Source organism: Eptatretus burgeri, chromosome 4, assembly GCF_056783735.1.
Source record: "Eptatretus burgeri isolate ZD-2024b chromosome 4, Ebu_testis_v1, whole genome shotgun sequence".
Classification (NCBI taxonomy): domain Eukaryota; kingdom Metazoa; phylum Chordata; class Myxini; order Myxiniformes; family Myxinidae; genus Eptatretus; species Eptatretus burgeri.
This window is the reverse complement of record NC_140964.1, coordinates 39,861,951-39,876,269: the sequence shown is the minus strand read 5'-3', so window position 1 is coordinate 39,876,269 and position 14,319 is coordinate 39,861,951. Positions and strand designations below refer to the sequence as shown.

General features: G+C 44.4%; 1 protein-coding gene across 10 annotated transcripts in view; it reads left to right on the top strand.

Moving 5' to 3' along the window:
* The window catches only part of LOC147027856 (uncharacterized), a 143,590-nt gene extending 138,680 nt beyond the window's left edge, over nt 1–4,910 (top strand). For all 10 annotated transcript variants that reach the window (XM_085877543.1, XM_085877552.1, XM_085877550.1 and 7 more), the window contains 2 exons: nt 1,116–1,672; nt 1,871–4,910. In XM_085877543.1, coding sequence (XP_085733669.1) covers nt 1,116–1,672; nt 1,871–2,830 — 1,517 coding nt within the window. In that variant the 3' untranslated portion in view covers nt 2,831–4,910. The remainder of the gene's footprint in view (nt 1–1,115; nt 1,673–1,870) is intronic.
* The last annotated feature ends 9,409 nt before the right edge of the window (nt 4,911–14,319 follow it).

Sequence of the window (14,319 nt, the reverse complement as noted above, 5' to 3'; positions counted from 1 at the left end):
ATAGACAACAAACCACTGCCTCGGTTACTGAAGCCTATCTTCACAAGGCCCGTGATGCCGATTCGCTCAAAATCTTTTTAACTGTCACTTTGGTCATTTTACATGAAAGGGAAAACTTATAGGGAGGGCATGGCGATTGTGAATATGACATCTACGAAGATGTCTTTGGCTTCGCATAGCAGTAAACATCAACATGGCAGCCGTATCATTTTTTGAGGTTGAAATCATTGGTGGAGTCAGGCAACCTGTCCAACCAATGGGTGGAACGGAATGTTACACACAAACGGATGAACAAGCGTATCATTATATAGATGAGTAGAGAATTTAGGATGTCACCAACAAAGGTAGAAATTAAGAAAAAAAAACATCATACCACCAACGACTTCATCAGCAGAGGGACAAAAAAAAGATAACTTTAAAAAAAAAGAAAAAAAAAAGAGTTAAAGATCTGCATAACTCGACCACCCAACTGAGGCCAATAGCAAGCATCATGAAAATTTTGTTTGTTTTGCATAATTTCTTCTTCTTCTTCTCTCGTGTGCAGCACATTGCTATGGTTTTACATCATTGCAAGTGAGTACAGTGCCCCCTGTAGGTTTGGGTAGGAGTTTCTGGAATTTTGTCAGGATCCCAGCATTAATCCCCCCCCCCCCCCAATCCCACTCTTCATCGAAAGACATCCTGGAATTTACGTTCACCAACTCATGCTTGTAGTTTAACATACATCCGAGGGACGGTGCACAATGTAATGCAACTCCCTCCCTGCAAAGCACCAACGCAACAGTTTATCGTCGGGTCAGAAATCGAACCCACACTTGGTAGCTCAAATGTAAGTCCACTGCCTCTTCACCATCCTTTAACAACCTTTACATGCGACTATAGATTTGGAACAAACGATACTTGTTGCGACTATGTTTACATGAAAAAATCAACAACTGTTGTGCCAAGTTAATTTTTGGTCACCTCTTTCATGTTAGGCCAATTTCGTAATTGTAGAGTTTGTAATATGATTCTGGAAGTAAGAGTTGTACTCGTAGAAGTGTGCAACAAATAACATTATACTGGTTTCCTATTTCTCTCCCCTCCATCTGCTCACCAATATTTTCCCTTTAAAGGCATGGGTCGGGCATGTATGGTTCCTCCAAAACACCCCCGGCAACGAGACCAGCCTGAGGCTGCATGGCCCTCACCAAAGACAAGCCCTCCATTGGCTCCTGCTTTGATCAGGCTGAAGCCAAACCAGCTACCAGCTTCAGAACTTGAATTGAACCAGTCTCCATCAAAACTTCCTCAAAATTTATTAAAGCACTGCAATACGGAATCGGTGAAAAATACCTTGGCACCAGAGGTGTCAGCCCGCTTGGCTACACCAATGAGCGTGACCACTGAAGCAAACAACTCGGAAGTATCAACAGTTCAACCTTCTTTAATATTCAGTGATGTGTGGGATACAACAGCTGTATCAGAGAGGATTCGGTGCCTACACCTAACTGCTTTAAAGAGCTTTGCTGCCAAGTACCAAGTAATGTTTGAGGAGCAACGTCCTGTCTTACACAATGTCTGCTGGAAAGACTTTTCTTTGTTGTCCGAGACTCCTATATGTTCGACCACCAGTGGAACATACTTCAGGGCCTCTTGCACAAAGGATATTCAGAGACCCTACACCCTTAAGGTAGGCTTAACAACCAAACACTTTTATTTTTCGTAAAGAATGGAGATAAGATCGTCGTTTGTAAGTTCATTGCAGAATCGATGGACTGCAACATCTGAAAAAAAAGCTCGTGTTACTTTGTGAAAAGTTTGAATAAATCTGTGTTAAGATGATTATTCTTGATCCAAATATTGACTAACTGATGTTCCTGTCTTCTAGTTTTGTCATAGCACCAGTGTTGGCAACCCCACACCACCATTGCGAGACAACTCATCTCATTTCAACATCCAGCATGTGGCATCCTTTTTCCACACCGATACGTTGGCGCATTCAGAAGCAAACAGGCCAGCAGGAAAGCAAATAGCCCGACGTCTTGTACTTGCCTCTGCAGACGTGCCCACGCAGACACTTGCAGATTTCATTCGGACGACAAGCCATTTTCATCGGGCACACCCCGATATCTATGAGAAACAGACCTGCCTGTTGCTGCTCCAGCTCAGTTCTGCTGTGGAGCACAAGGTGTACGGTAGTCTAAACCAAGATAACATGGACCCTGATGCTCTACTGCTCTCCATGCCAATGGGGCTTGTGTCTCAATCCCCTGCCTGTCAGGATCCTCCAGACTCAGCTTGTTTGCCCCGTATCCTCATAGAGGCAGGGCATGGCACCCCTCAGAGGGTGAGCAAAACAAAAGTGGCTGATGCACAAAATGCACCAGAATTCTATATAGGGGTGCTCGTCTACCAATTACTGCACCTGCCCAACCCGTTTGCGGACAGCTCCTATGAAGATGTTGCGAATGATTTGCCACCAATCCCACGCCTCTCCATCTATTCTCCGGGTCTTGAAAAGCTTGCCAGGCTCCTACTTGCACCAACAGGCCATATACCAGCCACAGAAGCCTGCACTGTGCTTCGCTGTCTACTTTGGGGTCCTCGTGATGAGATGTTGCGTGTGTTATCGAGTCAAAGCCGCATTGGTAGTAACAAGCAGTGTGCCGTGGCACTGCGCAACTGGCGGGACATTAAGTGTACGTTACTGCTCATGAAGCTCGCCGAAATGGCATTGGAACCGGGGGCTTCCGGCATCAGCCTTGAGGACTGGTTGTGCTTGCAGTACCTGACCACTTCCAGCACGGACGATATAAGCCGAGCGACGTTTCTGTTGCAGCAGGGTTAGCATCGTACATGATCAATGTTGAAGCCACTTATCATTTTCACGGCTCATTCAAATTTCATTCCTCTCAGGGTTATTTGTCCTCCCAGAGATGTTTAACATCACTTCCAATCTCATGATAAACATTTTATTAATATTATTAGCCCAATAGTAGTTATCAACGTACATGCACGATTACCATTGCTGTTGTCGGTACAAATCTTGGTTAAAGTGTTGTTGTGGGTTTGTTTTTGTTTTTGTTTTTTTAAGTAAAGGTTTCTAAGCAAAAAAGGATGAAATGAGCACAGATAGTAAAACAAAAATTAACAATGCAAATATTTAATAACCAATGGGGTTAAGATAATCACTTAAAGTGATACATAAGAACTCACTTGTTTTTGAAAACATGAAGTATTATATGGCATGCACAATCAGATTCTGGAATTATTGTAGTTAGGGGTGGTGAGGAGTGAGGGGAGTGTGGGGTCAAAATAGAGTGGTTGGATGGGGGGGGGGAAAGAGGGATACCTTTGGTAACCAAGTGTTAACACTGGCACAAAGGGCCCTTGGTTTGTATTGGATACTTTGCGATAGTCTGCATACCTTAATGTAAAGCACAGAAAAGATCGACAATGATCTGCAATGAAAGAGACAATCAGTAATGTTGGTCTCGTGGCTGAAGGCCATCACAGGCAAAGAACAACCATGCAGGGTAAACACTCGAACCTGATACCAAAGGTTTCGTCGTCGTCCAAACAATCTGTTCTCCGTGAACACCGAGATTGTAAGATCATCGTTTTGGGACAATGCTCGAGGAATATCGGAACAGGGTATTTGTGGTTCAGGACGCATCTTCACGTTTTCCATGTCATTCAAACTTCTTGGCACCTGCATCTGTTTCATCGGGTACAAGCACACATGTACCATTCTCTTAAAGACCTTTTATTTTTCAAAGGTTTTCAAGCTTGCATAATTACGACCTTGTTTTTGTCAAATGTTTTTGGCATGCTTTAACTGACAAAGTATTCAATCCTGTTTTTTTATTAACAGTTTGCCTGCTTGTTCATGCTCAGCTTCTAACTTAAATTTATTATTATTATTATTTTTTTTTTTTACAAAAGCCTGCATGTATATAGGATGTACAGGGAATGCACATGTTGAGCTGTGCCTGCTGCATTCACCTTAAAAGGTCTCCTGACCACTGCACAGATCGAAGGCTCCGTCGGGCAATCCAAATCCAGTTTCATACCTTGAAAATCTACCAAAAGAGGGCTCTGTAATTGGATTTTCATCAGCTGACGTCCCTGCTGAGAATGTGCTGAGAAAGGGAGCACGATGTAATTTCCATTGCTATTCCGGGAATATTGGATGCGAGTTACCATCTAATAGCCAGCGAGCTGTTGAGTGGTGCCTTCCCCATCGTGGTGGGGGGTGTCAGAATCGTGCTGGGTGGTAGCTGGTTGCACATCACAATTTTTTTTTTCCCCGATACCATTTAAATCAGCACAAGTCAAATAGTTGTACTATATTACCACCAACTGCCATGTACGAAACGGCACTTTCTTCTTTTAATATGTCCAAAGTTTGCCTTCAACGTGCATATTTAAAATCCGTTTAAATTAATGGTCGATCCGTTCACAATGGGGCTCCTGAATGTATTTTATTTCGTTTTGTTGTTTGTAAACAGATCTATCCCAGAGAGGTCTCACTGTGATTGTGTTTGAGTTTCTCCTAGCCTCCCACAGTGTGAGCTTTCATGTAGTTTGCACGTAAGGCAACTGGGCTGGCCCAAGCCCTAACCCCTCCACAGCCTCCAGAGGAGCGTGCCCATTTTCCTACAAGAAACGTCGAAGTAGTATTTGTTGACAAATGTTTCCGAGGTGCAATGTATTGCTTTTTGTACATTATGTGTAACTGTTCATATGTACGATTGACTTGTTTCCATTGCTCTTACGAAACACTTCCATTTGAAAATGTTCAGTGTTATAATCAGTAGTTACACAATTGTTCCACCATTCATATATCCACCAAATACTATCCTGGGGTGGCTTAATGAAGGACCTGGCTTCTGTCTGAAAATTAAAAGTTGTCAACCAAACTTGAAGGGTTTTTTTTCTTTTTTGGTGGGGGGGGGGGGTTGTATATTTCCTCCAAAAAAAAGGTTTTTGGCCAAAAAACAGTAATCAGCAGCCATCCATCTTTTCTTTTTCACAAGATATGGTATAAACCAAAGATCGTAAAGCGGAGCAAGATGGCCCACTCGTGCGAAACAGTGAAGTATCCAATGGACGCCCTCGGCAGCCATTTTAGCAGGCAGGCAGAGCGAGCTTGCGCTCGCCAACAACCCGAAATTACCACCAGAATGGCTTGTGAACACGAGTAATAATTTTTATTTTGTTTCTGGTGTTCTTAATTTCTTGCCTGGGGCAGGGTACATTAAGATGCATTCTAATGAATTTGCACTTTTTTTTTTAAAAGTCAAAGCTTACTGCATATATATTTCAGTTATGACCATCATCATGATTTTGTATAGTACAACCCATAAATCCATAAACATGGATTTCACTCTTCCAGAATCCCTTTAACCCCTTTGAGCTTCATATACATGTACTAATATATGCAGTGTAAATGCTTGGAAGGAGTGATTCATATCTCATAATGCTTGATAGGATAAGTTCTTTCATACTCTGTGATCTGCATTATTTGAACTACAGCCTACATTTATCTATATTTGATCAACATGCAAATGTATGGGTACTACAGTTCTTGTTTAATGAAGATCATTAATCTGATTTAATGGTTTCATGATATTTGCATGTAATAACATATATTGCAGACCTTTATAGAATCTAATATTCATTCAAGCACATGGCTCTGCCGCAAAACGAAGGAAAACAAACATCATTCATTTATGCTGTCATGATGCATTACATACAAGTACATTGTTGGGATAGGATTTAAAATGGTACAGGACATTGAAATCTATATGAACACTGCAATGTTTAAATACATGGACACCTGTGCATCTAATACCGACTTAATGTAGTGCAAATAATTGAAAAGAATTTATCTTTTCATTAATTGTCAGGAGAAGATGTTCAGCATGGGAACTGTAAGTTTCATTTCCACCTGTAAAATGTGTGAAAAATCATTGCAGGCAAGCGTTTAAAAGTACATTTGCCAATGGCACATAACTTTTCTTTTTTTTCTCGTGAAGTAAATCCATATGCATGAATGAAGACACTGGAAAATGCAGACTTTAAGGAAAAGAAAGAAATACTGGACTTGGAGTACAAAGGCATTTGTAAATATTGTTGCGAATTCTGTGCCATCCGGCGTGCGATCGGCCACGTAACTCGAATCGCGACACGTCGCCCACCGGAACGGACAATTCAGTCGTGACCCTCCGGGAACTACCGCCCGGAGCCAGTCACTGGTGGGGGTTTAACCTCAACTCAGTCCGCATTCTACCCACGCGAAATAGGGTCCGATCGCCGAATGGTCGATTTACCCAAGTACTCGCGCGAGTAGCGTACCGAGGAGTTGTACCACGCCACAGGTCGACTCCGGACACGAACCGCTGAAGCGGCTCGTTCCGCACTACAGGGAGAACCGAGCGGAGTTATCGTCGACCTTGACGGTTCCAATTTATTATCGGGTGTTTTAAACCCACTATCAATCCCTTACGTGATGCAAGATGGAGATTCAATAAAAGGAAGGAGACGAAACAAAGCGGGAAACAGTTCAACAAGCAATGCACTTTATTTACACACACACACACACACACACACACACACACACACACACACACACACACACAGACACACACACACACACAGACACACACACACACACACACACGTATATACAGCCATAGTCAAAATGCAACAAAAGCAACTGCAAGGGAAAGAGTTACACCCGAAAAGGGAATTATTTACACATGGCAACACTTACACAGTTTCTACTTCACGGACTGGCGCCACCTACAGACATTTACACAAAACCCCAAAAGAAAAGGAAGTCGCGACTTCCCTGGGTGCGTCGTCCCCTCCTCCCATGACCGTCGGCGTGGTCGTGCCTGGCCCCGACTCCTCTCGCGGTCTGCGAGCTCGTGCCGCGCCTCCCGTCCGTGCCTCTGTGGACAGGCCGCCCGCCAAACCGCGAGCACAGGACCAGAACGAGCTAAGACCCAGCCTCCACAGCTGCCAGAGCAGATGAGTGCAGAGGAAGAGGAAGAGCCAGCGGGGAAGAATGAACGCGAAGCCAGGACCAGGACGAGAGAAGAGGGAGTGAGATTCACGAGGAAGAGAAGAAAGAAAAAGAAGCAGCCCCAGAAGACGCGAACCCTCCCCATCCGTTCCTTTTGTAGCGCGGGGCCCGCCCTTCGCTCCGCCCCGTTTCTCGGCTCCACCTTTCTTCGAGGCGTTTCCAGACAGCTCTCAAAGGGGGGCATACCCCCACTCCGACCGTTTCATGCCGTGCATCCACCAATCGGGAGCGAGCTGCCCCACCCCTCCCCTTCACACCCAACGAGGTGAGGGGGATTCAGGCAGGAGCATCAGGCGGGGAAAAATGGCAGGAAAACCCCACAAGCGTTGTTGGTTTTTTTTCCTCCCGTGGAGATCGTGACCGCATGGTGCTCGTTGAATGGCGAGTGGCGAAGATGTGGTACCGTAGTTGTGGAAGGTGGCGTCGTGTAGTGAATGGCGTGATCGTTGAGATGTTGGTTGTGGCGATGTTCGTTGTTGTCTTTGCACCAAATTAATAATAGCCAAAAAAAAAACGACTAACTGAAGGATCGCAGCCCGAATGGATCACATAAATTCCCTCGATACAACGGGTTTGGGCTAACTACACATGGACTTACCGAGATACCTCACCTGAGGACCCTTTATGGTGTAATGCGAATTTCCACAACCGTAACAACATATTGTAAAGTTATGAAGTTTAAATAGAAATTCTTCCATATTTACATGAACAGCAATCATTTTGATATTGTAACAGGTTATTGTATATTGAATGTTTGCTGTGTGTGTGTGTGCGTGTGTGTGCGTGTGTGTGCGTGTGTGTGCGCGTGTGTGTGCGTGTGTGTGCGTGTGTGTGCGTGTGTGTGCGTGTGTGTGCGTGTGTGTGCGTGTGTGTGCGTGTGTGTGCGTGTGTGTGTGCGTGTGTGTGTGTGTGTGTGACCCTTGCCTCCCCTCCCCAGATTTCTCCCCATGCCGAAATAGTTAACTCGAAGGATACTTTCTTGGAAGATGATATTTTTTTCATACAGATTGTGTTGCACAACTTCTTTTGTTGATATTGTTGCGAATTCGCGCCCCGCCGGCGTGCGAACGACCGCGTGTAGCCAATAGCGGCCGCTTCGCCCACCGACGTGTAATTCAGTCGTGACCCTCTCGGAACAACGCAGGGAGCTAGTCACGGGTGGGGGTTTAACCTCACCACAACTCAGTCCGCATTCGACCCGCGCGAAATAGGGTCCGATCGCCGAATGGTCGATTTACCTAAGTACCCGCGCGGATAGCATACCGAGGAGTTGTACCACGCCACAGGTTGACTCCGGACACGAACCGCTTAAGCGGCTCGTTCCGTGCTACAGGGATAACCGAGCGGAGTTATCGTCGACCTTGATGGTTCAGATTAGTTACTGGGTGTTTTAAACCCACTATTAATCCCTTACATGATGCAAGATGGAGATTCAAACAAAGGAAAGGACGCAGCGAAACGGGGAACAATTGGACCAGCACATTTATTCTGCGCCACACGGCAGCACCGAAGGCACGTATATTACAGTCAAGCAAGAAAACACAATAAAAGCAAGCGAAGAGACACACGCAGATCTACAACCGAATAATGCAATTCACACAGCAACACTTATAACAGTTCTACTTCACCAGACTGGCGCCACACACACACGTTGACACAGAACCCAAAAGAAATGGAAGTCACGACTTCCCTTAGCGCGTCGTCCAGCCCTTGGCGACCATAACTCCGAGTCCCTCCGGCGTGGTCCACTGGGCTCGTGCCTCGCGCCTGCACATGTCGTCCGCCCGACAGGAACGAACGAATGGAACCTCCGACCAGGAACAATCACCACAACTCTCGACAATTCCCCTTCAGGGACAAGGGAACAGGGACAAGGGAACGACGTTATCGTCGACCTTTACGCCCACGCCTTTTGTAGGGTAGGGCTCAGCCCTTCGCCCCGCCCCGTTTCTGGCTCCACCTCCCTTCTGGAAGCTTCCCAAAAAGGGGCGTGCCCTCTCGTTCCTCCTGCGCCATGCGGGGGATGAGGAAAGTCAGTTTTGGCTCGGGGCCAGGGAATTATTCCCCCAAAATCAGGCCCCCACTTTTTTCACCTTTGACCTCTGGCTCAAATCGCACCTCTCCCATGCCAAAGCTTGGGAAAAGCAGGAGGGAAAATCCAGCGGGAGATATTTAAGCGGGAGTTTTAGGCGGGAGATGCCCCTTCGCACCCCCGCTGCTGCCTCTCCGCTCCTTTCATCCGTCCCGTGGAGATCGTGACCGCATGGTGCTCGTTGAATGGCGAGTGGCTAAGATGGTGGTAGCGTAGTTGTGGAAGGTGGCGTCGAGGTGTGAATGGCGTGATTGTTGGTGTCGTGTAGTGAATGGCGTGATCATTGAGATGTTGGTTGTGGCGATGTTCGTGGTTGTTCGAGCACCAAAATGCCCGAATGGATCACATATATTCCCTCTATACAACGGGTTTGGGCTAACTACACATGAGCTTACAGATATATCTCACCTGAGGACCCTTTATGGTGTATTGCGAATTTCCACAACCGTAACAATATGTATATATCTCTCCAGGTAAGAATAATATACTTTCTGCGTGTGTCTGGGCTTTGATTTTTATCCTTTCCTCTCTCAATTTGCCTTTTCTTTTTTTTATCTGTTAGCTTCTCTTCTTCTCTATTTCTCTATCCTAATTTATTTCTCTCTCTCCCTTTCTTCTATCTCATCTCTTCCTATTTCGTGTAATTTCACTTGTGATAAAAAGAAACCGTCTTGTACACGGCTAATGTATCATCGCCTTACTCTCTTTCCCACCCCTCTCCTGCCTCCTACTCCATAGTCAAACTACAACGAAGAAAGCAGCTTGCTTGCTAAAATGGCCACCGTACTGCTCCGTTGCGTACTTCACTGAATTGAACGCGATTGTGCACGAGTGAGTTATCTTGCTGTGCTTTACGATCTTTGGTATAAACTGTCAAACAAATTAAACGAAGCATTCGGTCCACTGGTGTTAGTTTGCGGACGTTAAAGATGAAACTTCTTTCACGAAGAATAGGCGAGCTAACAGCAGCCCTCTGAACAAATTACAAATTCCGGCTCTAACCTACAGGATGGGCAATAGCAAACAATCTAGTGTAATCGATCTTCAGGCAGATTACCAGAATTAGATTAGGTTAGAAGCTAGTCTGAAGATCGCACAGAAAATCATTGAGACACAAGAACAGACAAATCAGCAAAGAAGGAACAAGCTAGTCTAACAGCTGGTGAAAGTAAATGTCGATCTGCATCGGCAAAACAGGTAGAACCAAGGATGAAATCAAAATTCCATGGGAAGCAAGAAGTTGAAGTTTCAGGTGTTAACCCTTTGTCAGTATATAACGAGGTGTGTTCAAAAAGTATCCAACCTTAATTTTTTGTGCGTAAACAAATGAAGCTAGGGAGGTGTGGTTTGGTGCACGTATGTAGGCGATCCTAATCCATATGCGTGAATATTTTCCTGCCTGCAGAAGCTGTCAGTCACCGACAGACCGCCGATGAGTGAGGAAGCGTAAGTGAGCGCCGTCGGATTTTCGTTTTTGACAAAATGGCAGAAAAACTTGAACAACGCTACTGCATCAAATTTTGTGTAAAACTTGGTGATTCCCAAGTGGAAACGATCCGCAAGATTCAACAGGCCTTCGGGAACGAAGCATTGAGCACCACACAGATAAGAGTGGTACAACCGCTTCAAAGATGGTCGCACATCAGTGGAAAGTGAAGCACGTTCTGGTAGGCCCTCAACATCGCGAAATGAGATAGTCATTGACCAAGTGAAGACCCTGCTGATGCAGGATCGTCGAATCATGATCAGAGAACTTGCAGACGAGGCGGGCATCAGCATTGGATCCGTTCATTCCATTGTGACTGAGGATTTGGGCTTAAGGAGAATCTCAGCGAAGTTCATGCCAAAGCTGCCAACGATCGAGCAGAAGCAACTCCGTTTGGAGATCGCACAGGACATGCTGGAGACTGAACAGCGATCCCAACTTCTTCAACACAGTGATCACTGGCGATGAGACCTGGGTTTATGGGTATGACCCAGAAACCAAGTTCCAGTCATCACAATGGAAGCATGCAACATCCCCGAGGCCAAAAAAAGCAAGGAAGCTCCGCAGGAATGTCAAAGTCATGCTGACCGTCTTCTTTGACTCCAGTGGCGTGGTTCATCACGAGTACGGACCACACGGCACAACCATCAGCAAAGAGTACTACCAAGAGGTACTGCGTCGCCTTCGTGACGCTATGCGATGCAAACGGCCGGACCTGTGGGCAGCGGTCAATTGGCAGCTCCATCACGATAACCCACCCGCCCATTCTTCACATTTGATAGTTTCCTGGCCAAACACAACACACCTGTGCTTCGTCAGGCTCCGTGTGACTTCTGGCTTTTCCCCAAGCTGAAAATGCCCCTGAAAGGGACCAGATTTCAGTCCAGAGAAGACATCATGTGGAATGCGACGGACCAGCTGCGCGCCATCCCAAAAGAGGCATTCCAGCACTGCTTCCGACAGTGGCAGAACCGTTGGGAGAAGTGTGTGGCAGCCCAAGGGGACTACTTTGAAGGAGATTAGTGTAAGTTTGTTGTGTCTGGATACGAGTATTTTTTATGAACAAAGATCGGATACTTTTTGAACACATCTCGTGTGTGTGTGTGTGTGTGTGTGTGTGTGTGTGTGTGTGTGTGTGTGTGTGTGTGTGTGTGTGTGTGTGTGTGTGTGTGTGTGTGTGTGTGTGTGTGTGTGTGTGTGTGTGTGTGTGTGTGTGTGTGTGTGTGTGTGTGTGTGTGTGTGTGTGTGTGTGTGTGTGTGTGTGTGTGTGTGTGTGTGTGTGTATATATATATATATATATATATATATATATATATATATATATATATATATATATATATATATATATATATATATATATATATGTGTATATATATATATGTATATATATATATATATATATATATATATATATATATATATATATATATATATATATATATATATATATATATATATATATATATATATATATATATATATATATATATATATATATATATATATATATATATATATATATATATATATATATATAATAAAGTCAGTGCTCAACACATCAGCTTCTTGCTTCACGTGGCAGCTTGCACACCTCAATCGCCATTCCATCGATTTCATCCACAGGACAAATGAGCAGTTTGATGCAAATTAAACATGTAGTCACAACAGAAGGTACCAGGTCAAAACAGGTGGCATGGAGTCAATATTGCACAAGAGATATATAAACGCAGTGCCTTGAAACTGTAGAATTCATTCATAAAATATGTAAAAGCACACATGAAAATTATGCCCAGCTTGAGGATAAGAGCACGAGATGAATATTTGATTTTGGGAACACTAAAAAATTAGCCGCGTCAGCATTGTCGGTTATTTCCCCAACAGACAGGATGAAAACGAGGGATGAGGGGGAAGGGGCCATGGTCCCCCTTCCTGAAATGGTACGGTCATGGGGAGCACAACTTAACGGCATTGTCATGTTTCATGAAGAGTTTGAACTGCATTTGGCCGTCGGTTTCTGAGAATATTTTAAAATAAATTACCTCCATTTGAAGTGACACCCCCATTTTCAGCCTGTCGGGGGCAAATCTGGATGGGGAGCATAACCTAATGAGACCTTACTCTTCTGATATATTGTACCAAATTTGGTCCACATCTTTCAAGTAGTTTGAGAGATGTTTTTGTCAAATATTAACGGACACACGTATGGATAGCCAGAAACCGGGACCTACTCTGAGCTCATTTTGGAGAAATAACCTAACGAGTCATAACGTTGTTATGTGTCGATAAGAGACGACAATATATCTATATATATATATATACATGCATGATACGGAAACTGGGTTTGTATGACCTTCTCCTGCAACGCGATGCTTTGTTCGCTCATTTCTCTGGCCTCACCGACTTCCTCACAACAAGCTCTTTCATTGTACAATTGTTCACCTTTCCAATATTGATTTGTATGTTTTTAGGCCAACGTCCATTACTAGTCACAGGCAAACTCCACCATAATCGGTAAACCACAAGGCCTCATGGAAAAATTGGAGACGAACAATGACACCTGATGAGTAAACTCACAAGGTCTCACAGGAAGTTCGATTGGTTGGTTGCCCTGACATTAACATGCATGTTTGTACCTCGTCACTCCGTTACAAACAAGGCCGCCCAAGGCAGTTTCATTGGCTCGGGATTACAACCCCGACTGAAGCAGGAACGTGCATTATATTAAAGGTGTTGGGGATAGCTCGTCTACTCTTCATGAAGGACAGTTTGATCCTTAACATGCATGTTTGATGAGAAATACATTTGGGAGAATGGTCACCAAAAATGGCACTCGTCTTGATTGCATGCATGCACAAACTGCACGACCAACCCATCAAGTTACTCCAAGCACATCACATTACTGGGAGATGTTCCACATGCGTTTGTTTTGAAAATTGGAATAGTTGATGAGATGTAATATTTTAACAGGGACTGGTAGGATAGCCAAGAGATACACATGCTCACCTGCCTCTGAGCTATCTTGTCTAGGTTTGAATCTCGACAAACACATAAACTGTCATTTCACAGACAAGGTGATTCGGGAATGTGTGTGCCGTCCCTCGGATGGATGTTAAACCCGGCGGTCCGTCTTTTAAAAGCCGTTTTAAAACCACAATCTGATAGAAACGGTAAATCTAAAACAAGCTTGGTTTCCCAAAAGTGAGAAACCAAATCTATGATAGATACCATCTTTGAACTCCCCCTCTCAGATACTAATCATCCTAAAAAAATAAATAAAAAAGGCCACCACACAGTACGAAAGCTTACCTTTAAACATAAGTGTTGTTGTTCAGTTTAAGTTTCGTTTCAAGAAAGAATGTAAGATAACTGAAGACCCAAAATTCACGACGGCAATCAACACTTTGCACTATAAAGACTTCAACGATGGGGCAACGAGTCACCCCTGTAGTACCACAAGAAGGAAGAAAATGAAAAGATCAGAAAGTATGGTCATGGTACTGAAACGGTAAAGGTTAAAGCATTTCAAATAGACCCGAAAATCTGCATTTACCATTTTCAGTATTAAAAAGGGGCTGAGAATGGCCAAGAGGTAAGGACACTAGTCTAACCAGTTGAGCCTGGGCTCGAACCCTGACCCAGGTATTATATCATCCTGATGTTTCACA